The sequence below is a fragment of the Rhinocladiella mackenziei genome (genome assembly GCF_000835555.1).
Source record: "Rhinocladiella mackenziei CBS 650.93 unplaced genomic scaffold supercont1.3, whole genome shotgun sequence".
Taxonomy (NCBI): domain Eukaryota; kingdom Fungi; phylum Ascomycota; class Eurotiomycetes; order Chaetothyriales; family Herpotrichiellaceae; genus Rhinocladiella; species Rhinocladiella mackenziei.
This window is the reverse complement of record NW_013550602.1, coordinates 800,070-825,597: the sequence shown is the minus strand read 5'-3', so window position 1 is coordinate 825,597 and position 25,528 is coordinate 800,070. Positions and strand designations below refer to the sequence as shown.

Here is a 25,528-nt window from a genome sequence, read left to right as displayed (position 1 = left end):
TCAGATCCCTGTACCCATCCGGCAGACATGGGAGAGTCTTGTTCCTGGCGACAATCAACCAGGATCTTGTCCAATACCTCTAGCCTGCCCTGGGCTTCACGGGTTCTGAGGCGTGGTTGGTTGACGAGCAGACAACCTGGTGCTCTTCGCGTTGGATGACTGCTTCTGCCACCCTCCTTGTTGGACATTAGCACGATGGAAAAAATTAACTCGGTCACTTTTGCTCAAATCCAGGCGGGTTTGACAACGCTGAGAGCTCTACAGAATACCCGGTACAGGGTACATGTTGATACTTTGTAGATCACGAACCTCACAACCCAGCGACCAAGGCTACTTGAATGGTCTGGCATGTGGAATAACGGACTGCCCCGGCACTGCTCAGGTGAACCAAGCATGCCCTTGCCGTATTGTGCAAATTTGATAAAACATTTGCCATGATGCCCTAGCTTGCTAGAGAACGAAGAAGCAGTTACTAAGACCCTAGTAACATAGTCGATGGAACCGACATGTTTGCACCGAAGGCGTAAGTTTAACCAAATGCAGGCTCATGCAAAATCCATCCTCCACAGTCTGCAAGAAACGCGAGGAAAGTGCTCCACATGTCTACAGGGCCAAAACATGTACCACTGATCATTTCAGCTACGAAGTTGAGGGTCATCCCACGGCGTATTACTGAGTGCGCGGTCCTGCACCCAGAAAAGAGCTCTCTGCAATACACGTGGGTATCCCTCTGTTGCCACCGACACTGGAAGTCCTCGTAACGAAGACCACTGGCCAAGTGGCCGTTGGTTCGTCCCGGCTGACAGTTGAACGATGACAGCCCATGCCTCAGTTAACAGAAGCACGAGTTTGACACGCGTCCTAACTAGTTGGCCGTTGCATATCGGAAGAGCGATCATCTTCCCCTTCCAGCCTAAACCGACCCAGGTTACCAAATCTTCACCCTGGTCATCCTACTTTACCCTTTGAGGGTGCCTCTTTGCTGATCCGTTTGCTCGGTGGAAAAAACTAACAACAGCGTTGGCCCTCAACTGGGCAATAGTCCTAGACGCAATAATTGTTCCCCACTACCTCTCCCCGCCAGCCCCGGGCTCAGGGCTTTACAGGCATGGTCCCAGGGGTGTTGACTCTGCTAATGCACCTAATAAACTTACGTCGATCCAGTAGTAATAGACCGGCCGGGACCCCCTCGAGTCCCAAGACGCCAGCTGAATGCCTTTCCTCCCGCGGCATGGTCCCAAGCGACGGGTGCAACACCATCACCCGGGCCCTGGTTTGCCTGCTAGGACGGCCACAAAATGTGTGTCCGGGAAAACTTGCGTCTGACGACCTCCCTGAGGCAAGCTCGAGAACACCGGATGCCCAGTTAATTTGGCTGCGGGAGATTTGGTTTAGATTTTGTCTGACCATTCCCTCTTCCATTTTGCTCCCCAACTGTTTCTTCCTGTTTCTGACCCGCTTGCCACTGGCCTTTCCGTACCAGCTAACCACGGCCAGCAGCGCACCGCCTCCCTCTGCGGACTGGACTGCAGAGTTCGGGTCCAGGCTCAAACCCGGGTACCGGCAGAAAAAGCCACACTTGCCTGTGCTCCAGTATCAGAACCTGGTCCGGTGTTGCGCCATGGCATGCAACCGCTGCGCCGGTCACAAATCGATCGTCCTTCCATGGTTCCAAGGCTCGTGGACATTGATCAAAATGCCCCCACCGTCCTTGACCCAGTCGAGGGCAAAAGATGTTACTTGTCTGAGGGAGAGACCGCACTACTGCTACCTTTTACCCACTGCTTCCTCTTCGCGAAAAAGTAAGTCGGAGCAAAAATGCTACTATACTTTGCTCCAGCAGCATCATTCTTCCCCCTCTGCGAGCCATTGTAACCTGTCTGATTCTGATGTTCATCTCTCCCCCCCCACTGACCAGAATAAGGTGGAAAACGGTCTCCACGTGGCCGGCGATTCCTTGCCTTTCAGGATCTTCCCTCATCCCTTTGGCTCTCATGAAATTGCGTCCACGCTACGGCGCGTAGGTAGAGCACTGCCTGTCGGGCATCTCTTCCATGACCAAGCACGATCGATCCTACTCCAGCGCCGAGGTGTCCAGAGAGACCACCGAAAACCTCTACGAGCTGGGACTGCTCAAGCGTCCTCGATCAAGGTCTCGCTCCAGCACAAACGAGTCCAAGACGGCGCACTGTAAGACCTTCAATCTCTGCACCCAGAACGCCGCTCCCCCTCTGGTGCTCCTCAAAGAAACTCTCGGTGTCGTCAGAAAGGAGAGGAAGAGAAAGAGAGATATCACTGACACATGGTTTTACATTTCCCAGACCAACATCCGCGAGCACGTCACGACGGGTTCCCTCCTCGCGCCGGCTCGTCTTTGAGCGGTGCGGCCCAAATTCCCTCCTTCAAGCAGTCCAGCATCTCCTCCGGCACCTTGGGAAGGCCTCATACCCCCAACGACAGTCGTCCCCGTACCAGAGACCAGCGCCCACCCCCTTCCCCGTCCGCCAGCGTCCCAGGAGCTGGGAATCCTATGGCAGGAATGCTCGACTCGGACCGCGCGCGCTCACGACGAGAACGGACCTTTGTGGGTGGAGAATGCGCTGCGTGCGAAGAGCCATTGGAACACACCTTGAGAGGTGAACGGGTGCTGCAATTCTCCTGCGGCCATGTCGCTCATGAAGCTTGCTTTTATGAATACATTCGCGATTCTGATTCACAATATTGCCCAACATGCGATGCCCCTCTCGGTTTGGATTCCTTCCGCGGGGGGAGCATCCTAGACTTGGGTGGGTCGACATTCCTTCTCCTCTGTCGCGAATACTGCTAACAAGCAAAAAAACAACAGGCAAGTTGAGTAACATGGTCCGAGCCGTTGCACAGAAGGACGTCACCTCGCCAAGAAGCTCACAAAACACCCCGATGCCGTGGGAGAGACCGACGACACAAGATGACGCCTACAGTGCTCGAGAAATCGTCAATAGACATAGCCGTGAAAATTCCAACCGGGACAGTCGAGATAGTCAAAGAATGCGCATAGAACGCTTGGGTATTGGACAGGGACACACACATCCAACTCAGAACCACGCGCGCAATGACAGCGGGGGCAACGCCTCGTCTGATTATACCCAAGATCATACAGGCCATGGACGGAAGCATGATTACGACCTGCACGCTATGGAAACATCGGTTCCCGGCGGCCAGCTCAAAGACACTAAGCATTCCATCCCGGCGCCGATTGTCACCGTCCGCAGCGAATATCCGACCCTGACTCGATCTCGACAGCAACAGAGCTTGACATGTCTCATTACCATTGAAGTTCCCGAAGGCAAATGGCAGACCCAAATCGAAGATATACAGAATACGCCTCCAGTTCCCAGCGTTCCTAGTGTTCCGACCGACCCAGGTATTGGTATCCCGGCCAGGCAAAGAGAAGAAGGCCCTCAACCCCCTATTGTTTATGAAGCTTCGGAAATACTTGAAGAGATCACCGAAGAGCTTCGGATGCGTGTAGACAATTGGCATGGGCTCGAATTCCACAGATTCGGTAATCTACGTCTGCATGGAGTGATTCGTGTTGGCAAGGATCGTCATTCGTGGCAGGAGCTCGAGTGCTACTTGTTTGGGGAAATGCTGATATGCGTCAAAGAAAAGAAGAACGCTCAGCCTCCCGTGATGACGGACTCAGGCCGCAAATTGACGAGATGCACCTTGAAGGGCTCGATTTTGATTAGGAAACATCTGAGGCAGGTGCACGCTTCTCTGGATGAGAACATCTTAACCTTGAATTTGTCGGTGGCCGAGCTGCCAACCTTTCATTTGCTATTTCAGGAGAGAGAAAAACTCGAGTTATGGCAAAGAGCGCTACGGGACCTTCACACCTCCGAACTTTCTCCTCGTTACCCCGATTACGAACAAGATACCTCGGGAACAGACGACGAGGAGTACACCCGACAGAACCGAGCTGTTCGACGGGTGCCGTCGGTGGCTTCGTCGTACGGTGGTCCTAAGTCCGCCACGACCGCCGCCACGGAGTACTCCATGCCAAAGCCGATTGTCGACAGAAGAATTCCTCCTTCGCTGCACGTTCCCGTCGACGTGGTCGCGGTCATCCCCGTCTCGTCGTCGATGCAAGGGTTAAAGATCACCCTTTTACGAGACACCTTGCGCTTCCTCGTCCATAATTTGGGCGACCGTGATCGAATGGGACTAGTCACCTTTGGCTCTAGTGGCGGAGGAGTGCCCGTCGTTGGAATGACGACGAAGACCTGGCCTGGCTGGAACAAAGTCCTCAACTCGATCAGACCAGTCGGACAAAAGAGTCTGCGTGCTGACGTTGTTGATGGCGCCAACGTGGCAATGGATCTTTTGATGCAGCGCAAGGCGGCGAATCCCATCTCGACGATCCTCTTGATTAGTGACTCGTCGACTTCCGAGAGTGATAGTGTGGATTTCGTCGTTCAAAGAGCTGAAGCTGCCAAGTAAGTTCGGCGTCAATCTTTGTCAAAATGGCAACGCTAACGCGCCAAGGGTCGGCATATACTCCTTTGGACTCGGTCTCACCCATAAGCCGGAGAGCATGATTGAATTGTCAACCCGCACCAAAGCTTCTTACGTTTACGTCAAGGACTGGATGATGTTACGCGAATGTGCTGCTGGCGTGCTCGGGGCCCTTCAATCGACGTCGCATCAAAATGTCAAACTCAGGCTCAAATTACCGGAGGGCTCTCCCGCCAAATTTGTCAAAATCAGTGGTGCTCTTCAGACGACAAAGAGGGCAACCGGACGAGATGCCGAAGCCACTTTAGGAGATCTGCGCTTTGGTGATAAACGGGATATACTGGTGCAATTAGCGATTGACCCGGACACCACAACACAAGAGCCAGCCCCACAAGACCCATGGGAATCGATCGTCTCCGGCCTTGAAGCACTGGGAGGCTCGCTTGATACCGATGATCAACGGGTACAAAGTGTGGAGGAGTTGCCCCTTCTTCAGGCCGACCTGTCATTTGGGGACCTTCTCCGAGATGGCTCTATGATGCAGCTGCCCCGGCCATCACTGTTGGCCATCACAATGTTGCCCGCAAGTCAACGTAGTCGACAAAATGGCAGACCACCAACGCCTCCTATTCCTCCGCACCCCATGATCGTCCAGCGGCGTATGGAATTATTGACTTCGGATATGCTCAGTCGTGCCCTCACCCTCGTCGCTCGCGGTCAGCACGAACGGGCACATCATTTACTGAATGAAACTAGAACAATTTTGAAGGGTTTGGGCAAAGGCGGTCTCCCCCCTCTACCTCCTGGTGCTACTCATTCCGGCAGCAAAAGACACAGCCCATCGGTCAAGGCGGGAAGCCCGAGAGCCGGTACTCCAGAGCACACTCGAGATCACAGCCCTCATTCAGATGCCAGCACACCTATTCCTCGAACCACTGGTATCGATCACACGACCATGAACGCCCTTGATGCCGACATCGAAGCTAGCTTGGAATGGATTAATCATCCAGCAGTGTTCTCGCGCGACTCTCGCAAAGCTGTCCTGCAGGCCATTGGTGTCATATCTTCTCAACGAGCTTACACTTTCCGGACGGCGTCCGAGTCTATCTGGGCCGACCGAGTGAGTGGAGTTAAGCGACTCACGGAGCAATCAAGAGAATGGAGGGAAGCGGGCGATGATGCGCTGACTGAAGAGTAATGAGGTTCACGATACGATTCTATGTACAACTGTTGCATCGCCACTGTACGTTTCAGATATGTGTGGTTTCGGTTCTTTTTTGTGAGCGAGCGAGTACTTGTCGGGGCGAATCGCAGCGATGAAAATTTGAGCGACTCGCAGGATTGGAAAAGAATACCCCTGTTGCAGAATTGCTTGATGATTGCAGTCAAATCAGCGTCCATAGATTACTCCATGCTCGTGCATAGTATTATTGAAAATGCCGTGATATTCAGTTGACACGCCCAATTTGAAGACTTTTTTTCTGTGCAACGGTCACTTTCAACTTTTGTCCAGATCGTAGAGGGTGTGATAAAGTAGAACATACCTTTGACGTAAAAGTGCTGAACCGTCTGGCCTCGTGCCGGATCTCAGCCTCGCCACCAAGAATATCACTTGGCGAATTTTTTTAACGCCAAGCTTGGGCGAACTCACTTCAACTTCTGCCATTCTCTACAACAAGACAGAATCCTTGTGCAAAAGCACTCTGTGTCTAATTCTGCAGCGGAATGTGGTCTCGTTGCGGCATCTGTATTATATCATGGACGACATAGCAGTATACTGCTCTTGGGCTGATGCACAACTCAAACAAGACTTCTCATTTCTATCGAAACTCCCAACTGAAGTCCGGGCTCTCATCCTGCAATCAACCGAATGTCGATATTTTGACACAGTCGCACACGCCGCTCGATCGCCTCGATATGCAGATGCGCTGTTTCCGCTATACAAAATCCTCTATCCAGAACTGCTTGCCCGATGGACGGCCCATTCTTCTCTATTGAACTACAACGAAGCCATTCAGACCATTTCATGTTTGGCCAGGGTCCTCCCGTTTGCCACATATCTTCGCCCTCATATCCGAAGACTTCTAGGGTCGGATTCACTACGGACTCTTCTTCTGGATGCTGGTGGCGCCACGTCTCAACTCGATGATGAAGTACTCCATGCGCTCCTCCTTTCCTTGTTTCGCCTGCTTTCCTTCGATCGAGACATCCTGACCGGGACCGTCACTCCCGTTTTTCTATCATCATTCCTCTATCATCCGCTCCTTCCAATGAGATACTTGGCCATCCAATGTTTATGTATGGTCATGCACTTTGCGGATGCCCTCTCCGAGAAAATGGTTGGGATGTATGTTGGCACCGAACCCATCTGGGCCCCATGGGAAGATAGAGAGATTGATTACCGCTTCCTCAAGCTCTGGGAAGAGGACCGGTGGAATTTACTGGCCCACGCAATAGCGGATGTCGACAAACGCTGGCAAGCTTCGACACTCCCATCTGAATTGCGGACCTTGGACAGCAACAACCTTTCATCCGAAACAGCTAGCCTCGGTGGAGTTCTTCTCCCTCGTTCAGGCGATTTGAAATCGCAACTCTCGACCTTTGTTCTCACGCCCACGGCGAAACGTAATCTACGTCAGCTTGGTGATTGCCTGTTAAAGGAAAAACCCATACTACTCTCCGGTCAAGGGGGGTCAGGCAAGACTTCGCTAATTCATGAGGCTGCCATGCTCCTGAACAAACAGTCATCGATGATCACCTTGTATCTTAATGAGCAAACCGATGCAAAGAGCTTACTGGGCGTGTATACATCCTCGGCTGACGGCGAGTCTTTCGCTTGGCAGCCGGGAGTCCTGACCAAAGCGATACAAGAGGGAAGATGGGTTTTGATAGAAGACATCGACCGATCACCTGCGGAGGTGATGGGTGTGCTTCGTCCTATCCTCGAAAATGGCGAGTTGTTCCTCGCAAATCGCAAGGAGCGAGTCAAGCCAAAAGATGGTTTTCGTGTATTTGCTACCGTGAAGACCAGTGGGCGCTCTCCTTCAACCAAACCATCCCGTTGTCCGTGGCTTCTAAGTCCTCGCTTGTGGAACACTGTCGATGTCGCAGCCTATCAGCCCGCCGAGATCGAGATGCTGCTCCGCGCACGATATTCTGCTGCCGAGGCTTTTATCCCAGCAATTTGGCGAATCCACCAACACGTATCTGATTTGTATACGGACCACCCTCGTTTCAAGTCCCTGCAAACTCGTCCGCCGTCGCTGCGCGACTTACTTAAGTGGTCACGAAGAATAGTTCGAAGGATTCGAGACCATAATCTCTTCTCGACGTCGGGGGCTCTACCTGAACAAATCAAATTCGACATATTCAAGGACGGCGTGGACTGCTATGTAGGCTACCTCGACAACAATGAACTCCATGAGTTCATCGCTGGCTCTATTGCCCAAGACATAGGAATCTCGCCCCAGCAAATGCGACACTGCTTGGATGAGACGCCCATAAGCATTTCTGAGAGTAGCGCTTTTATCCGGATCGGTAGAAGCACGCTTGAGAAGGTCCCCGGTCGCCGCCATAAACCTGCAAGAACATCTTTGGCCCTTACCCAATACGCCCAGAGAACATTGGACAGCATCTCAGCCACTGCAAGTTATTCAGAACCCTGCCTTTTAGTCGGTGAAACGGGTGTCGGCAAAACAACATTGGTCCAACACATTGCCAATCTCGTCGGTCAGAAGCTCACGGTGGTGAATCTCTCGCAACAAAGCGAGGCAAGTGACCTTCTGGGTGGCTTCAAGCCTGTTACCACCCGCTCTGTGGTCCTCCCTCTCTTAGAAAAGTTCAACTCTCTGTTTGAGGATACCTTCTCTACGAAAAGAAACGAGAAATTTCAAACGGCCATTGCGAAAGCTGTTGCGAAGCAGAATTGGTCGAGACTGGCAATCCTGTGGAACGAAGCTATCCAGATGGCAGCCGAATCGTTAAATGTGTCTTCGGAGCCTTCCAACGGAGTCGAATCGGCTCATGTGAGCAAACGACGGAAGATCACCACGCCAAAATACGATACTTTGCGCAACAGATGGTCCGATTTCTCGGAGACTTTCAAGCGCGTTCGATCACAAATCGATCGTGGTGACAAGAATCATACTTTTACGTTTGTGGAAGGAAGACTAGTTCAAGCAGTCCGCGAGGGCGAATGGATTCTGCTAGACGAGTTGAACCTGGCGTCACCCGACACTCTAGATTACGTTGTAAGTCTTCTTCACAACGGCGATGAGGAAAAGCCATATCTGCTCCTCGCCGAATCAGGGAATCTCGAGTCGATAGTTGCACATTCGAACTTTAGGATTTTTGCAGCAATGAATCCCGCCACAGACGCGGGGAAAAAGGACCTTCCACCTGGACTGAGATCCCGGTTTACCGAGATCTATGTCCCTCCTGGCGATAACAACTTGGAAGATCTTACAAAAATCATCCAGTCCTACCTTGGCTCTCAGCTTGATAACGACAAACGAGCAGCGCTGGATCTCGCAAAGGCTTACCTTGATCTGAAAAAGCTCAATGAAGAGCACCAATTGACAGATGGAGCGGGTGACATTCCACATTTCAGCATTCGTTCGCTCGTTCGCTGCCTCTTGTACGCGTCAAGATACAGTGCGAGTCATGGTCTGAGACGTGCTATTTATGAAGGATTTGCCATGAGCTTTTTCACCATCCTCAGCAGAGCATCTGAGAGCCTGGCTCTGCCGTTCCTTGAGAAGCATCTTTTATCAAGCATCAAAAACCGAAAATCCTTCCTCAACCAGGAACCCAAGATGCCCTTCGACGGCGGAGAATACATTGCTTTCAGACATCATCTAGTCAAGAAAGGTCCTCTGTCACCTGATTCTCAACCGCACTATATCAGGACGCCATCGGTGGAACGCAATTTGCTCAATTTAGCTCGAGCAGCCTCGATGCGACGCTTTCCAATCCTTCTGCAAGGCCCGACTTCTGCCGGAAAGACTAGCATGGTAGAATATCTTGCGGCGTTGTCTGGTAACAAATTTGTACGGATAAACAACCATGAGCACACAGATCTCCAGGAATATCTTGGTAGCTACGTTTCAGATTCCGATGGCAGGTTACAATATCAGGAAGGAGTTCTGCTGGATGCTCTTCGAAAGGGTCACTGGATTGTTCTTGATGAATTGAACCTGGCTCCAAGCGATGTTCTTGAAGCTCTAAATCGTTTGCTCGACGACAATAGAGAGCTTCTCATACCGGAATCTCAGGAAATTGTGCGACCTCATCCAAACTTCATGCTATTTGCAACACAGAATCCGGCTGGCTTATACGGCGGACGAAAGCGCCTTTCGCGGGCTTTCAGAAACCGCTTTCTCGAACTTCACTTCGATGATATCCCCGAAGATGAGCTGGAGGTCATTCTGCGAGAGCGGGCGCAAATTGCACCATCTTTCTGCACCAAAATTGTCGCGGTGTATAAAAAGCTAGCTCTTCAAAGACAGTCTTCAAGATTGTTTGAACAGCACAATAGCTTTGCGACCTTGCGTGACCTTTTTCGGTGGGCTGCAAGGCCTGTGGATGACAGACAGCAGCTAGCCTATCACGGATTCATGCTCCTGGCAGAGCGTGTAAGAGACCCTGCAGAGCGAATCGTTGTTAAGAAAACGATCGAAGAGACCCTGAAAGTGGATATCAACGAAGAACTACTCTATGGTCTATCCGCAGTTCCCGATTCCGTTCAACAGCCCGGTCTTATTGTTTGGACTCCCGCAATGAGACGACTTTTTGTGCTGGTCTCCGAGGCCCTGAAGAACAACGAACCCGTCCTTTTAGTGGGAGAGACGGGCTGCGGAAAAACCCAAATTTGTCAAGTCGTCGCCGACGCATTTGGCCGACCACTTGATATTTACAATGCCCATACCAATACTGAAACCGGTGATCTGATCGGCTCTCAGCGACCAGTTCGCAACCGCTCCGATCTCGCTAGCCAGATAGGAGAGATTTGGCGTGCTATGCTGGGATCCAATTCAAATACCGCCCTTAGTAATAACCTCGATGTCGACAAAATAATCGAGGAATTTGGAACATTGGACCAGTCAATGTATGATCCCGAAATTGTGGAAAAGATGCGGTCCAACATTGGAGCGTATAAGGCCCTGTTTGCCTGGAACGACGGCAGTCTGGTCAGAGCTATGAAAAAGGGGGAGTTTTTCTTGCTCGACGAGATCTCTCTTGCTGACGACTCGGTCCTGGAACGTCTAAACAGCGTCCTTGAACCATCACGAACAATCTTGCTAGCCGAAAAAGGGTCCCTGAACAATCTCGTTGTTGCCAATCCAGGGTTTCAATTCCTTGCTACGATGAATCCAGGCGGCGATTATGGAAAGCGAGAGTTGTCGGCAGCGCTGCGCAATCGGTTGACGGAGATATGGGTACCACCATTATCGCAAGAGGCAGATGTAGTCCCAATTGTCCAGAACAAGCTGCACCCGACAAAGCGTCACTTGGCCGGAATCATGCTCGGGTTTGCCACTTGGTTTCGGAGCAACTTCAGGGACACAAATTCGACCACTATTCCACTTCGCGATTTGCTGGCATGGGCAGATTTTGTGAACCGTGCTCAAAATCTGAGTGAACAGGTCGCTTTTGTCCAGGGTGCCTTCATGGTCTACGTCGATTCGATCGGTGCAAACCCAGCCGGAATGGCGTCGACCGGTGCCACCGACTTGAACGGGTCAAGACACCGATGCTTGGATCATCTGCAAACTCTGGTCAGCATCGACGTCTTCCAAACGTACCAGGAAACACCCCAGCTGAGCGTGAGTGATGACCTGCTCTTCGTTGGTCCGTTCTCCTTGAATCGAAGCAGTCATCCGGTGCAGGGCAGTCCAGATCTTGTTTTTGATGCACCCACGACTTTGCAGAATACGATGAGAATTGTCCGCGCTCTTCAAATGACAAGACCCATTCTGCTTGAAGGAAGCCCTGGTGTCGGAAAGACCGCTATTGTGACTGCTCTTGCTCAAGCTTTGGGAAGACCATTTACTCGCATTAATCTCTCGGATCAAACTGACCTGATGGATCTCTTCGGGGCCGATGCTCCCTCTGAAAACGAACAAATGGGGAAGTTTTCCTGGCAAAATGGTCCCCTATTGGATGCCATGCAATCAGGAGGCTGGGTCCTCCTCGATGAAATGAACTTGGCTTCACAATCTGTTCTGGAAGGTCTCAATTCGTGCCTGGATCACCGTCGGGAGGTCTATATTGCGGAACTGGACAAGTCTTTCACATGCCACCCAGATTTCACTTTGTTTGCTGCCCAAAATCCTCATCATCAAGGTGGTGGAAGAAAGGGTCTTCCAACTTCATTCGTCAATCGATTCACCGTTGTCTATGCAGATGCATTCCAGCAAGAGGACCTGATGTGCATCTGCCGGGCAAAATTCCCCAATATGCCAGATGATCAATTCCGAGGCGTAATCAAAACCGTCGCTAAGATCGGGTGTGTTGTTGCCCAGGCGGCGCTGTTCACTCAAGGAGGCCCTTGGGAGTTGAATATACGTGATGTCAATCGATGGTTGGCATTATGTGGAGATCAGCCGACACTTCACCCCTTTTATCATTTCAATACCATTGTAAAAGGGCGTTTTCGCACGTCTGCCCAAAGAGATTTTGTGTCGGAAGTGTGCAAGGACATTTCGTCGTGTTCGCCGGCTGAGAGCTTCTACAACCGTATCACGCCAACATCGCTCCAGATCGGGTCTGCATTTCTCAGCAGAGACACTATGTTCCAGCACACCAAGGTCCCCCACTCGACTATCCCTGTGACACAACTTCCTGTTGCCAAGTCCATAATCACTGCCATTAACAAAAACTGGCCCGTGATTCTTGCAGGACCTTCTGGCTCGGGGAAGAGCACTCTCATTCGGTCTATTGCGGCCATGTCTGGTGTTGACCTCGTTGAGTTCTCCATGAACTCTGACGTCGACACAATGGACCTCGTTGGCGGCTTTGAGCAATACGATGTTCGCCGTGATATGCTGATTTTCCATGATAAGGTCAAAGAAGCTCTCCGACAACGAATTGCAGCCTCGATAGGGGATCAGGACATTGGTGAGATGCACACCAAGTCGCTCAGATTATGGCAGATTTTGGAAACCGGCGATATTGATCTGTCGAAGCTTCGAGCCACGTTGCCGACTGTCTTGAGCATTGTACCGGAACTTAAAGGTTCGGTAGAAGCGCTTTCGTCTCTTCTCCACTCATCAGAAAACTTGAAGTCCCGCTTCGTCTGGAATGACGGTATTCTTGTCGATGCTGTGGAAAGAGGCTCATGGCTTGTTCTTGACAATGCAAATCTATGTAACCCATCTGTTCTAGACAGACTCAATTCACTTCTCGAGCCATGCGGCTTGCTTGCTATTAGCGAGCAACATAGTGGCAGCAGCGGTACCAGGATCGTCAAGCCACATCCAAATTTCAGGATTTTCTTGACGGTGGATCCTTGTTATGGAGAGCTGTCACGAGCAATGAGAAACCGCTCATTGGAGATCTTCATGCCTAAGGCCAATCCCGATCACCTGGAAACGGTGGCTATTCAATATCCATGTGATTCGGCAGTTAGTCGCCTGAGACCCCTGTCTGAGGCTGCGAGCAAGAGACCTACTAAAAATACGATTGATGCCTTTGTTGATCACCTATCTATCAGAGACATGACAATGATCTCACCCGGGAAGGACTTTGTACCTCGGTGCGGTGGCGGAGAACAACTTGCATTGGAATTGAGCAAATGGAATTCACCTGACACCAGCAGAGTATACCAGATGTTCTCGATTCCGGAAGCCCTTGACGACGCTAGTCTGCCTCAGTTAGTGACCCTCAATGAACCACTCACTCTTCTCGGAGGTCTACCCAACTTCGATTCCGCACATTCCAGTTCCGCCGAGCTCGTCACCCTTACCTGGTATACGAATAGACGTCTGAGAGACATCAAAGCCAAGTTAAGGGATGCGACCATTCAAGCCATCACGGTGCCGGCTAGAGACCGAACAATCCTTGAAAAATCAGCCATTATTGCAAACGGAACAGAGAATCCTGAAGCCATTCCAGAGATTTTTCTTTTCGCTAACAGTTTGATTCAGGAGATCTCTGTATCCCTGCTAGGTCAGCCTCAGGGGATCATAAGCCCACAACTGCTGGAAGCGGCTGATCGAACACTCATATTGACTCAGGATTTGGTACGGCTCGGTGACGCCAAAAAGTTGGACGTTGCGTGCTTCCAAGCATACTTGCAGATCGGAGCCACACTGGCTCGTTTCATGGGAGAGACCGTTCGAGGCTTAGCTTCCACGCTCCAGGCGCTCCTAGATAGGCTCTCTGCACACAAAAGCAGGTTAATCACGGGACTCGGGCTTCAACTCATGTGGCAAACATTCCGGCCGAAGACAGCGGGAACCGCATCTCAATTGGAAACGCAACTTGCGTTAGAAGGGCTTATTTCCCGGTTTGACTATGTCTGTCGTTCCTTGCCTCAGCCCAGAACGTCATTATCGGCTCTGAGATCGAAACTACGGCTCACGTACAGATCGATCGTTGAGTCTGAGCAACCTGAGACATCTCTCTCGGCTCTTCGAGAAGCTGTGGCTGAGCTCGAACACCAGTCGGCAAAGGGCTTTTTCCTGGAAGGAAAATTCGAGAATGTGATGAATTATATATACCAAATCGTCAGACTAAAAGCCCGGAGGGATGATCAAGCGGAGTTAGAAACGCTGGCAATGTTCATACCTGAATCCGAAAGAAATATGCTCATCATCGAGGACGACACATCAGTTGCTGCGTCATTGAGTCAGCTTGCTTCAATGAATCTTTGCCTTCTGACAGATCAAGATTCTACCGGACTGGACCTTTTCAAGCAATTGTCCTCTGTTCAAGAGCAATACATTGGTATACTAGACCATGCAAAAGAAGAGTTACTCGAGCTCGCTAAGGTCACAACTTCACATACAACTGCTTTTGAGACGGATACGATCACGCTCATCTTGATTGATGCCTTACGAACCGTCCTCTCCGGCATCGTATCTTCACATTACGAATACCTGACGAAGGAGGCAAGATTGTGCTTCTCTTCACAGAAATCCCTGGACCTGAATCAACTTGCCAGACTGCCCGCTAACAAGGTTGTTCTCGGCGGACGAGACCAAGATTTCTTCAGGGAGATGTACCTCAGCCGGATTTATCCAACGCTTGTGCTACTTCAAAAGGAAACACAATTTGGACTGCCGGAACTCCAAACATGTCTTATTAGCTTGTCCCTTGCTGGCTTGTTTCTGCTGGTACCCAATCAAATTTTTGATCCCGCTATCCTTCCGAATCTTGTGATCCAGCAGCATGAACGCCGAATTACTGAGCTCGAGTCGATAATTGATGGACAAAAGAGACTTCATGAACAGGTCATGGGACAGGATACCAGCTTTGTCATTCGAGTCCTGCAGAAAGAACTTCTTGAATTAGGAAATGCTCCTCCACCGCCGACAGTTTTCAGACCGACGAAGTCAGAGCTTCCGAAGCTTCAAGAAATATTCAAGAGCATTGTGAGTTTGATTACGGATGAACGGACTTTTCAGCCGTTAAATAAACGGACCAGCCAACAAGGAAAGTCAAATCTAGCCGCTATTGTCCGACGCTTGGAGAGTTCAAATCGAGCTTACGATGATTTTGTGAAGCCTATCTCGTGGTTCTTGAAGTGCTTGTCTTTTGGATTGCAACTTCAGGAAACATTATCAACCCAGAATGGTCGTGACAACGCCACTCTCAGTTATATTCCCATACTAGCTGTTGGCAAAGAGGGTTTACAAGGATGGAGTGTTCCAGTCAAGGCAACCTCGGTTTTGCGATTTCAATGGCTCGAGTATCTGGGATTAAAGAGAACCATCGGGTGGAAGCAAGACTCGACATCAATCAGAGACCTTATTCGACTCTTGGACGAATTTTATGATGAGTGGAAGGCTCGATTGACCAAGGATCAAGCTGAAGCTGCGATACAGTCTCGCTACTACACTTATCGTGGCAACGATGAGAATCAAGAAGAAATGGCAATCCGCGAGATGGGCGAGATGTTTCCTAAATTTGAGAGTGAGGACCCAGAATTCGGGAGATTCGAAGCTACATATGACGCCCGAGCAACCGCTGTGAAGCTGTGCCAGTTGCACCAGAAACTCTACTCCACTCAAGATCCCCAAGAAGCATTGCGAGAGTTCGCTCTTCGCGCTTTGGATACTATCTCCAAATTGAAAAATGATGAATCTGCCACTCCTAATGCGAATTTAACCGAGATGCTACCTGGCATTTTATTGCAAATGGAGACCAAGATGGCGGAATTGAATGGCACTTTGCAGCGCCAGGATTTTAACATCTACACCGACTTCGATGTCTCAGAAAGCCAAAAGCTCTACAACGTAGTATCTCAGTTGCAATCAAGATTCCGCGCAATCCAGGAAAGATGGCCAGAGCATGCCGTACCTGCGGAAGTTCTCTCATTCTCCAGGGAAATTTTGCATCTGAGCATCGGTGACCCTGTGGCGAAGCTTCTCATGAAGACCGAGAAGCTCTATGAGATTGTATCGCGGTGGCAAAGTGTCGCCAGTAGAGAATGGTCGGTCAGTCCCCTTCTCGAGAACTTGTCAACGTTGATCATCAGCTGGAGGCGTTTGGAACTCCTTTCATGGTCCGGGCTTTTGGATCAAGAGAAGCGGAAACATGAAGAAGATGCTTCAGCTTGGTACTTTGTTGCCTACGAAGCAGTCATCTACAACTCCACGAGGATCCCGAGGAACGGCGAGAGTGTTCAGTCTTATTGCCAAGATCTCGCACGAACACTCGAGGAGTTCTTCAAGACGACAACTTGGGGCCAATACTCGTCACGAATAAGACTTCTCGAGACGCTCAATAAGACACTGGCGGACTTGGCTAGCTATCAGGATTATCTGCTTCCACTTTGCGCCTGCGTCACCAACGTCATTGTGCACCACCGAAGATATGAGGCTCACATTGAAACTTCTCACCAAAATGGCCGGTCAGAGCTCGAGAAGGCCTTGAAGGAGCAGATCAAATTGGCGAGCTGGAAAGATACAAACGTGACAGCGCTTCGTGACAGCGCGCGGCGATCACATCACAAGCTGTTCAAAATTGTGCGAAAGTATCGGGGCCTCCTCAATCAAGTTGTCCCCCCGCTCAAGTCATCCGGAGACTCTGTATGGTACACAGCGACAGATAAAGCTGGTGTACCGCTTCAACAGCCTCAGGACAAGGGAGAAGATATGGCAACGGCGGTCAAACACTGTGAGCGCGTCATTGGCGACTGGAAAACACGACCGGAGCGCTTGACCAACCCCATGATGTCAGTGAGAAGTATGAGTCGTCTGTACCTGTCAAAGGGTACCGAGCTTCAAGTCCATTTAGAATTGGCGGCCTTCCGAGACGACTTGGTCCAGGTAATCAAGGAGTTAAGGACTCAAACACCACAAACACTGACCGACGAAAATTCGTCCCTCGTCCGGCACCTGCAAGAGAGAAAGCGACGGCTACTTGCAGACACGCTCAAAGAAGTTGCTCAAATGGGCATCAGAAGGAATCTTCCCAGTTCTGCGCTTGAGAAGCAATCTTCGCCCGCTGTAATCCTGGCCTCGTCCCCTGATGTGCTCATGAACGACTCTTCCCCCACTCTTTCCTGCGCCGACGAAAGCTTCCACGGGGTGCTTGATGCTATGTCTCAAGTTCGCGCCAGTCGGACTGATCATTCTGAAGATGTCACAGAAGGTGAAGTTAGTCGCAGTGTCGGTCTGTTGGAAGGCCTTCTTTTCGTGACCATCGGCCAACGCCAGGAGATCGCCTCCTCCGCAGAATGTCTTCACGATCTGAAATCGCAATTGTCGTTACTTCGGTCGGTCAACACTTATGCATCGAACGAGCTCTTGTATTCCACTGGACTAGAAGAGTTTGACCCGTCCTCGGCGGAGCATCTCGGGTGGCTTGCCGAAATCTTGGTTTTGGCGTGCCACATCCTAAACTTCCAAGCCCAACATGCGCACTTGAACGTCAAGGGGTTGGTGGACTCAATGAGATCCTACAGCAGCCGATTGAAAGAGTTCAGGATGACCATGGAGAATCTCCCAGGACTACCATCGGGATTGATATCGCAAACTTCAAAAATTTTACAAGATCGGGCCGAGGAGACCCTTTCGCAACTGGGCTCCCTTCTGAGTGAGTGGCAAATTAAGGAGCCTCTTGTCCGGTTCATTCTCCAGCAGATCATCCCCTGGACTGCAGAGTTACCCAAGACGCAAAGTTCGGCTCAAAATGGGACTGGCCACGTCACGGTGCAATCCTTCGACCACGACGTCCGAACCTTGGTCGATCAGATTCTTGTGGCATTGCAAAGACTATCTTCTGTACAAGATGGTATGCCAAACTCCATTGAGGATCAAGGCTGGCTCTCAACATGGGACCGAATGGTGGTGGAGGCAATTCGTTCAATGCAAGCCAGCACCATCAGCGACAACCTGAAATCTCTGTTGATTACCCTTCGCCATGTGGTACCAGAAGATCGGGCCACTGCCAAAAGTCTCCTGCTGGTCGCATCTCCTATTATCGAACAATACTATTACATCTACCAACACCTCCATAAACAGCACACCGAAAGCCATCTTGAAGTATGTCGACTTACCCTTCAATTGGCGAACTCTTTCATTACCCTCTCAAGCCAAGGTTTCTGTCGTCCGTCTGACCCGACCGACGACGAAGAGCCATCTGGTAAGCTCGAAAGTGGGACCGGGCTTGGCGACGGCGAAGGTGTCGAGGACATAAGTAAGGATGTGGGAGATGATGAAGATTTGTCTGACCTTGCACAATCGGGCCAGAAAGAGGAAAACAATGGGGAGAGTGAAAATGCAGATGATGCGGTCGATGTGGGCAGTGATGATCTCCAAGAAGCGATGGGAGATTCGGAGGAACACCCATCCGACCAAGGGGACGATCGTGACTTTTCTGGAGATGAAGACGAGAATGAAATGGATGAAGAGACGGGCTCGGTTGACGATCTTGATCCTTCTGCCGTCGACGAAAAATTGTGGGATGACATGAAAAGCGACTTGGAGAACGACAAAGAAATGCAGAATGATGAGAAGAAGGGTCAGAAGTCTCATGATCAGACCGCTGCGGATGGGGAGAAAACCGAAAAAGAAGATATGGAGGGAAGTGACGTGGACGAAGATGCGGACGAAGATGATGATCAAGATGAGGGAGCGGAACGCCCTGAAGTTGAAAATATGGATCCCCATTTGGACAATGAAGAGGCTTTGGATCTTCCAGAAGAACTACAATTGGCAGGGGAAGACGAGATGAAAGATGACGAAATCTCAGATCATGGTATGGATGAACTATCAGATATGGACAACCCTGCAGAAGAGGAAGTTGAAAGTGGAGAGATGGGGGAGACTGAGAGAGAGGATCAGTCCTTAGGCGAGGGTGCCGCAGACGAGGAAATTGGTGAAAAAGAATATGAGCTGGAAAATGATTTTGGGCAGGACGACGAGATCATGGAAGGTCAACCCGAAGAACCGGAAGACGATAAGCAAGATGGCCATGATACCCGTGAAGACAACGTGGCTCAAGATTGGGGCGAAAATGCTGGAGGTGAATCCGGAGCTGCTAATGAACTACATGATACGATCGACCCGGAGCAAAATATCCAAGGAATGAATCAAATCGAGAAAGAAGCCAGTCTCCAGCAATCTCGACCTGGCGATGCACCTGAAAATCAAGAGCAAGGCCAGTCCGGGACGGAGGCGACCGAGCCGGGCACGGGTCGTACCGACACCAACGAATACGAACAGAACGAAGCGCTGAAAAAGCTGGCACATGTACTCGATCAATGGCATGAACGACGTGAGATTCTACCAATGCCAGAAGAACAACATCAAAAAGACCAAAACCAAGACGTGGACATGGCAGGTGCTGATTTCGAACACGTCAATGATGAGAATGCAGGAGACGCACAAGCTCTGAGTGCAGCCGCTGCCGACCAAGCTCAAAATCTTGATCAGAGCAAAGCAATTGAAGATGATGATCTGTCCATCAATGAAGACACATATCTTCCTAGTGCCATGGAGTCAGAGCTGCCGGACAGCATCACAGAGAGACTCAACCGTCTTCAAGCCCAGCCAAAGGGGACCCAGTCAGGAGAGGCTTCCTTTGTCCCCGGCCATCAATGGCGGGACAACAAGCGAGAACACTGCACAGAAGAACCCGGTGTTAATTCGGATGATCTCTCTCCGGATATCGAACGGCTCGATCTGGCCCATAATACAGATCTACCTTCTCCCCCAACTAGCGCTGTTGACGCAGCCCAACTCTGGAACTACTGCTCGACCACAACGCACCAATTCTCAGTCGTCTTGGCCGAACAGCTTCGCCTCATCCTGTCCCCGACAACAGCGACAAAACTCCGCGGCGACTACCGTACAGGCAAACGACTCAACATCAAACGCATCATCCCATACATCGCCTCGAACTATAAGAGGGACAAGATCTGGATGCGGCGCTCCGTGCCCAGCAAGCGCAACTATCAAATCATGATCGCGGTCGACGACAGCAAATCGATGAGCGAGTCCAGCGCAGATATCCTTGCATTCGAAACGCTTGCCATGCTCACGAAGGCCCTCTCCATACTCGAGGTCGGCGAGATCTGCATCGTCGGCTTCGGCGATCAAGAGCACATCCGCGTCGCCCATCCGTTTGGCACGCCCTTCTCCCCCGCCGAATCCGGTATCGGTGTCTTCCGCGCCTTCAGCTTTGCGCAGCGTGGCACCAATGTGAAAAATCTGGTAAGGGAGAGTCTCCAGCTCTTCCGCGACGCGCGTATCAAAGCCTCTTCCGGCACCGAGGATCTCTGGCAACTTCAACTCATCGTCAGCGACGGGCACTGTTCAGATCACGGGGCCATCGCGCGCCTCGTCCGCCAGGCCCACGCGGAGAAAATCATCATGGTCTTCGTCATCGTCGACGCTAGCGCTGGGAGCGAGAGTATTCTCGATCTCAAGCAAGCAGTTTTCGAACCCGATCTGGACTTTGCTGATGGTGAAGGACCGGCAAAAATGACCGTTCGCACAAAGAGATACCTTGACGATTTTCCGTTCCCGTATTACCTTGTTGTCAGGGACGTGAGGGATTTGCCTCGTGTGTTGGCGTCGGCGTTGAAAGGGTGGTTTGCTAGTGTGGTTGATGTTCAGGGCTAGAGGTCGATTTTAATTGACACGGCATAGCAGAGCACAAAAATACATTATTCGTGGATAAATAGGACCCGAACAAGTGTTTGAAAGTGATAGTATGGTGCCCGCTCTAAATTGACGTGGTATTTTATTGAAAGCGTAAGCTTTCTTTTAAATCCCGACCCCTCTGCACGTGACCTTACCATGGGCGAAAAATAAATCACGTGCCTGAAAATGACCGTGTCACGTGCTTTCCCGGTCGAACCTCGGCGCCGGTTTCAAACATTCCAAGCCTTGTCACGTGATCTGGCGCCCCTTTTCGCAATGTGAACAAGATGAGCTTCATGGCAGATTCTTCATTCCCACGAGCGGTATAGTATGTGAGTGCATCGTGGTTACCAAATAGAGCGCAACAAAGTAGGAGTGAAGAGCGCATCAGGCTCTATATATGTTGTCGAGAATATGGCTGAAGAGCGTACTAGGGTATATCGCGAACTTGCGCGAGAAATAGAGGCAGAGCACTCACCTTGTCCAAATCGCATAGATGCCTTCAAAGAGCACCGTCTGTGAAGAAAAAGCACATCCATCCGCTGCCCGCCGCCCTGTGCCCACGCTGCCTTACGTATGCCCACTGCGCCGTGCGCCAGGATCCCTATTCACGACCATGCACTGGCTTGAACATAACTGCCTTTCATCGATGATAGGTAGTGAATGGGTGTGGCAGAAACAGCTACAGCAACAATGCGCGCATCTGTCTCTCTTCTTTTCACCACCTCCATCACCATCATCACCACCACCGCACGAGTTTGACTGGTGTCTCTTGTTTTATTCGTTCTCGCAGTGCCCTTGAATATGGCGCCTCCAGGCGACCTGTTTGCGCACACCCCGGCTCCCGATATGGGTGCCTTGTCGACTTTGATTGGTCGCGAGGTCAAAACTTCACTTGTCTCTTGTGCCCCCGGTTTTGCGGCAGCCTCGAGTTCTGGCGACTTGCAGACATCTTACCTGGCCTCTGTCGCAGGAGGCGCGCTCGCCGTTCTTGCTGCTTCCGAGTCTTCTTCTGCCTCCGCGGCTGGTTCTATCTCCTGGTCCTCTTTCGCCTCTCCCGCTGTCACCAACAAGAAGGACGACGATTCTTCTGGGCCCTCTCCTCCCCTTCCGCCACCACCGTCGTCCAGCCGTTCAAGAAGAGGAGACCGGTGCAAGCGGTGCATTTGGCAGCGAAAAGGCTGTGACGGCGTACGACCCGTTTGTGGAAACTGTGCCAGAAGTGCCAAACATCGAAGCAACTGCCAGTGGCCACATGGTCGTCCGACAAGAAGACATTTGTCGGAAATGCTTGCTCAAGGAGGGAACGCCGGTTCTGCCAGTCCTTCAACATCATCGTCTGCTGCTCCTGCTGCCCTCGTCGCCGCTGCGGCGGGTCCCACCGTCGTCGCCGTTGCACAACAACCACCTCAACAAGGAAACTCCCCTGTGCCCCAGCAACCTGAGGCAGCTCGAACTATGGCCCAAGTCATCAATCCAGTTGTCGTCCCTGGTTCAATCCTCAACATCCCAGAGCCGCAGAAGGAGAATTACTTGACCGTCACCCCAGACCATGCATGGGGGAATCATGCTGGCTATCGAGCCATTCCGGACGGTAATCAAAGATATACCTTGATGCGCGAGTATGTATACAGACCAGGTCGACCACTGGAAGAGTGTGAGACAACATATTTCTCCGAGAGTGCTGCGACTCCGACCGCGACCGCTTCTGCCACCGCCACTGCCAATCCTTCTGAGACTGCTGGTCCGGCTGGTCCTGATACACCTTCTGCAGCTCCTACCGTTACCGCTGCGACTCCTGCTCAACAACTGCAATGGAACTGGCCACCACACGACATCGTCGGTCCTGAGGGCACATTCAATCCCAATCCTCCACACAGAGATCTCAGCGCTCCTCAGTCTCTGGGCAGACTCTTACACGAAAGCAGGGTGACCGAACCAACCGTCCGACTCGATCGTCACATTCAGTTTAATGCACCAGTCGGATACCTACTCCACGAGCAACACCAGCAGAACGAGGCCAACGTGGAAGGCAATGCCAGAAGCGCAGGCGACAATCATATCCCCGATGCTGACGACATCTGGCGCTTCACCAACTTCGATGGCACCGAGAAGATCTAGGAGTGTTGGCTAAAACCAAAAAGCAGTCTGAATTGAATGATGTCGATTTGGGAAAAGAACCTGAGGACTAAGGATTGGTTAGGTTGGAGAGACTTGGAAAGAGACACGGAATGTGGTCGAGAATTGAGTGGGTGCGAGGAGCTATCGACGACCTTGGTGAGTGTGGCGGTTGTAATACTGTCGTCAAGTCAACATCAGCATTCAATGTTCAGGTGGAAAAGACTGGATTCATGTCATTATTGAGTTTTCCCAGTTCTTTTTCTTGTCGAAATAGCAGGCTCTTTCTGGGCTATGACGAAGCTGTCATCAAATCGTGTTCTCCGTCTGTGAGGAAAAGACAGAGCAGGCTCCGGGCCATGGGACAAACAGATCCAATTGCAATTGCTTCATTTTACCATCCGTATTTGCTTCCCGCTTCCTTCTTGTTTCTTCTTCCTGTAGCGAAGCTGTCTTCTAGGGCTTCTTTCTGTCCGGTTGCAGCGCTAACTAGTTGTTTGAGACTGTGCTTGCCGGGAGCAATGGCTCGGACTGGATTATGTTGGATTTGTTCGCCACTTGCACGCAAAGCCTCGTTCGCGGCGTATTCCTGGTCCGTGTTAAAGTTTACTACGTTAATTGCAGTGCCAGTCGGCTGCCTATGCCGTCCGAAGAGCTGCCGCCGCTCTGCTTTCGAGAGGTTTAAGTCTGAAGCAATAGAATCTAGTGTTTGAGGTTGGTGTGAATTTGTCGGCGCTGTACTGGATACATCGGCGGGTGCAGATATGTTATCGTCTGAAGGTTCGTGTAGGACTTCAATAATTCCTTCTTCTTCGTCGTCGTCTTCCTCCTGTAGATCACGGGCTACGGCCTCTGGTTCTGTGGGGTTGTGCATGGAAAACAAGCTGACTTTCTTTGATAGAGGGGTAGGGTCGGTCTGTTCAGTTGCGGCGGTATTTGGTACGCTGTGAATCGATGCTTTCGAACTGTCTTGAGGCTTCAAGGCAACAGGTTTGGGAGCGTCGGCTTTGCGTTTTGGCTTCTTGATATTTCGCGCCACGGACAGAGGTTTGAACATGAACACATTTCCCTTTATCGGTGGTTCCGTCGAGGCGTTTCTCGCCACTCCCATGCTCTGGGGTACTGAAGGTATTGTATCGTCCGCATCCAAATGGTTGTTTTCTGATTTGTGGTCTCTATCCACCTCTTGCCCCGGAAATAATTGCCGCACCTCCGCATCCGATTCTCGACTGAAACCAGGTTCAACGCCTGTTTTCAGACTGAACACTTTCCTGGTTATTGGCTTCGCGGGTGTCTTGACGGACGAGTCTCGTTTCGGGGCCGGAAGCATGGCGTTGAATCCCCTGAAGGCGCCTCCGCCACCAACACGAGGTCTCTTGGGGGCTGGCTCTCCATCGGCGTCGTCATTTGTGGGTTGGTCTTGTAATCGGACTTGTATCTTCCTCGGGTCTGCTTTGTTGACTGCAAAATTTGTGTTCGAGGGCGCACTTGAAGGTTTGGGCGCAGGCTTCTGGATCGTCGTCTGTGGCTTCTCCTCTCCCTCGGAGCCTTCTGAATCTGAATAGGCGACCAAAGACATCTTTGGAGCTCGTCGAATCGTATTGATTTCAAAATGGCACCGCCGTGGAAGATGAGTTGGGTGGCTGAGCTTCGTTGAGTACTCCGGAAGCCATACCGATCAGAGCCCAACTGGGTTTTCTCAAACCCGGCTAGACCTGCCTCCCGGTGATACGCTGGTTTCGGCTAAGCCCACGAGACTCTGCAAGCCTCAATAGATTTCCTCGTGTTGCCGTGCATGTAACTACGTAGCTCAGGATATTGAACAAGGTCAGGGTAACTGAGCCATACACCTTTCTTACTCTGTGGGCGCTTGCAAGAGGATATCCTAATCGAGATGCGGATGAGATCCTTAGCTCTAGGAGCCTTTCACTGAAGTCGATGAAAGCGCAGGGAGACGCTTGGAACGTCGTCCTGGTAGCTTTGCTCGACAAGGCATTCCCACGCCGCGACCAACCATATATTCTATCCTTCATCCTCTCGTCTGCGGCCGATTCATCAACAGCAACGACCTACTCGGCGGAGGAAGGGCATCAAAGACTTCCTTACAGAGTACCCAACCGCACGCCGAGATGAAATCTGTGACTTCCTCCGTGAGGAGTATGATATGAGACATCCGTGGGGCGCCCCCTGAAGCGAATGAATACTACAAGAAGCAGATTACCAAGGTCAGTGGCCGCAGGGATGAAGACTTGGTGGGCCAGTTTCTCGCAAAGATATCGCGATACTCTGTGGCAAGATGAATAGCTCTCGGACGGCCTTCAATTACGCTGGGTATCTCTACGCCAGCGAGAGAGCGCCTGAGGGCTTTCTTCTGCTGAAAATGGAGGACGGGGAGATGTTATTTGCTCGCACAACATCTATTGAGCGCCTGACGGTATTACAACAATGGGACCAAATTAATAAATGATCTGCTAGTATATAGAGATTAACTCAAGGAATCGATTGATACTATTCACGGATCTTGAATCAATGTGGTTGTCGAGTAAAACGCTCTCAGAACATTCACAGCGCTTTGGCATACAACATGATTTCATTCG

At 51.1% G+C, this 25,528-nt stretch overlaps 4 protein-coding genes across 4 annotated transcripts; 3 read left to right on the top strand and 1 right to left on the bottom strand.

Annotated features, from left to right (window-relative positions):
• Window positions 1-2,054: 2,054 nt before the first annotated feature.
• On the top strand, window positions 2,055-5,695 carry Z518_03846 (uncharacterized protein; the record flags this gene model as incomplete). Its single annotated transcript, XM_013417555.1, has 4 exons — window positions 2,055-2,190; window positions 2,322-2,786; window positions 2,846-4,478; window positions 4,528-5,695. The coding sequence occupies 4 exons, from the start codon at window positions 2,055-2,057 to the stop codon at window positions 5,693-5,695; spliced, it is 3,402 nt and encodes a 1,133-aa protein (XP_013273009.1).
• A 559-nt stretch (window positions 5,696-6,254) lies between these two features.
• On the top strand, window positions 6,255-20,792 carry Z518_03845 (uncharacterized protein; the record flags this gene model as incomplete). The annotated part of the gene is made up of 1 exon (XM_013417554.1): window positions 6,255-20,792. The coding sequence occupies one exon, from the start codon at window positions 6,255-6,257 to the stop codon at window positions 20,790-20,792; it is 14,538 nt and encodes a 4,845-aa protein (XP_013273008.1).
• Window positions 20,793-21,617: 825 nt separating this feature from the next.
• Window positions 21,618-22,934, top strand: Z518_03844 (uncharacterized protein; the record flags this gene model as incomplete). Its single annotated transcript, XM_013417553.1, has 1 exon — window positions 21,618-22,934. One exon carries the CDS (start codon window positions 21,618-21,620, stop codon window positions 22,932-22,934), a length of 1,317 nt encoding a protein of 438 aa, XP_013273007.1.
• Window positions 22,935-23,325: 391 nt separating this feature from the next.
• On the bottom strand, window positions 23,326-24,510 carry Z518_03843 (uncharacterized protein; the record flags this gene model as incomplete). Its single annotated transcript, XM_013417552.1, has 1 exon — window positions 23,326-24,510. One exon carries the CDS (start codon window positions 24,508-24,510, stop codon window positions 23,326-23,328), a length of 1,185 nt encoding a protein of 394 aa, XP_013273006.1.
• Between the last annotated feature and the right edge of the window lie 1,018 nt (window positions 24,511-25,528).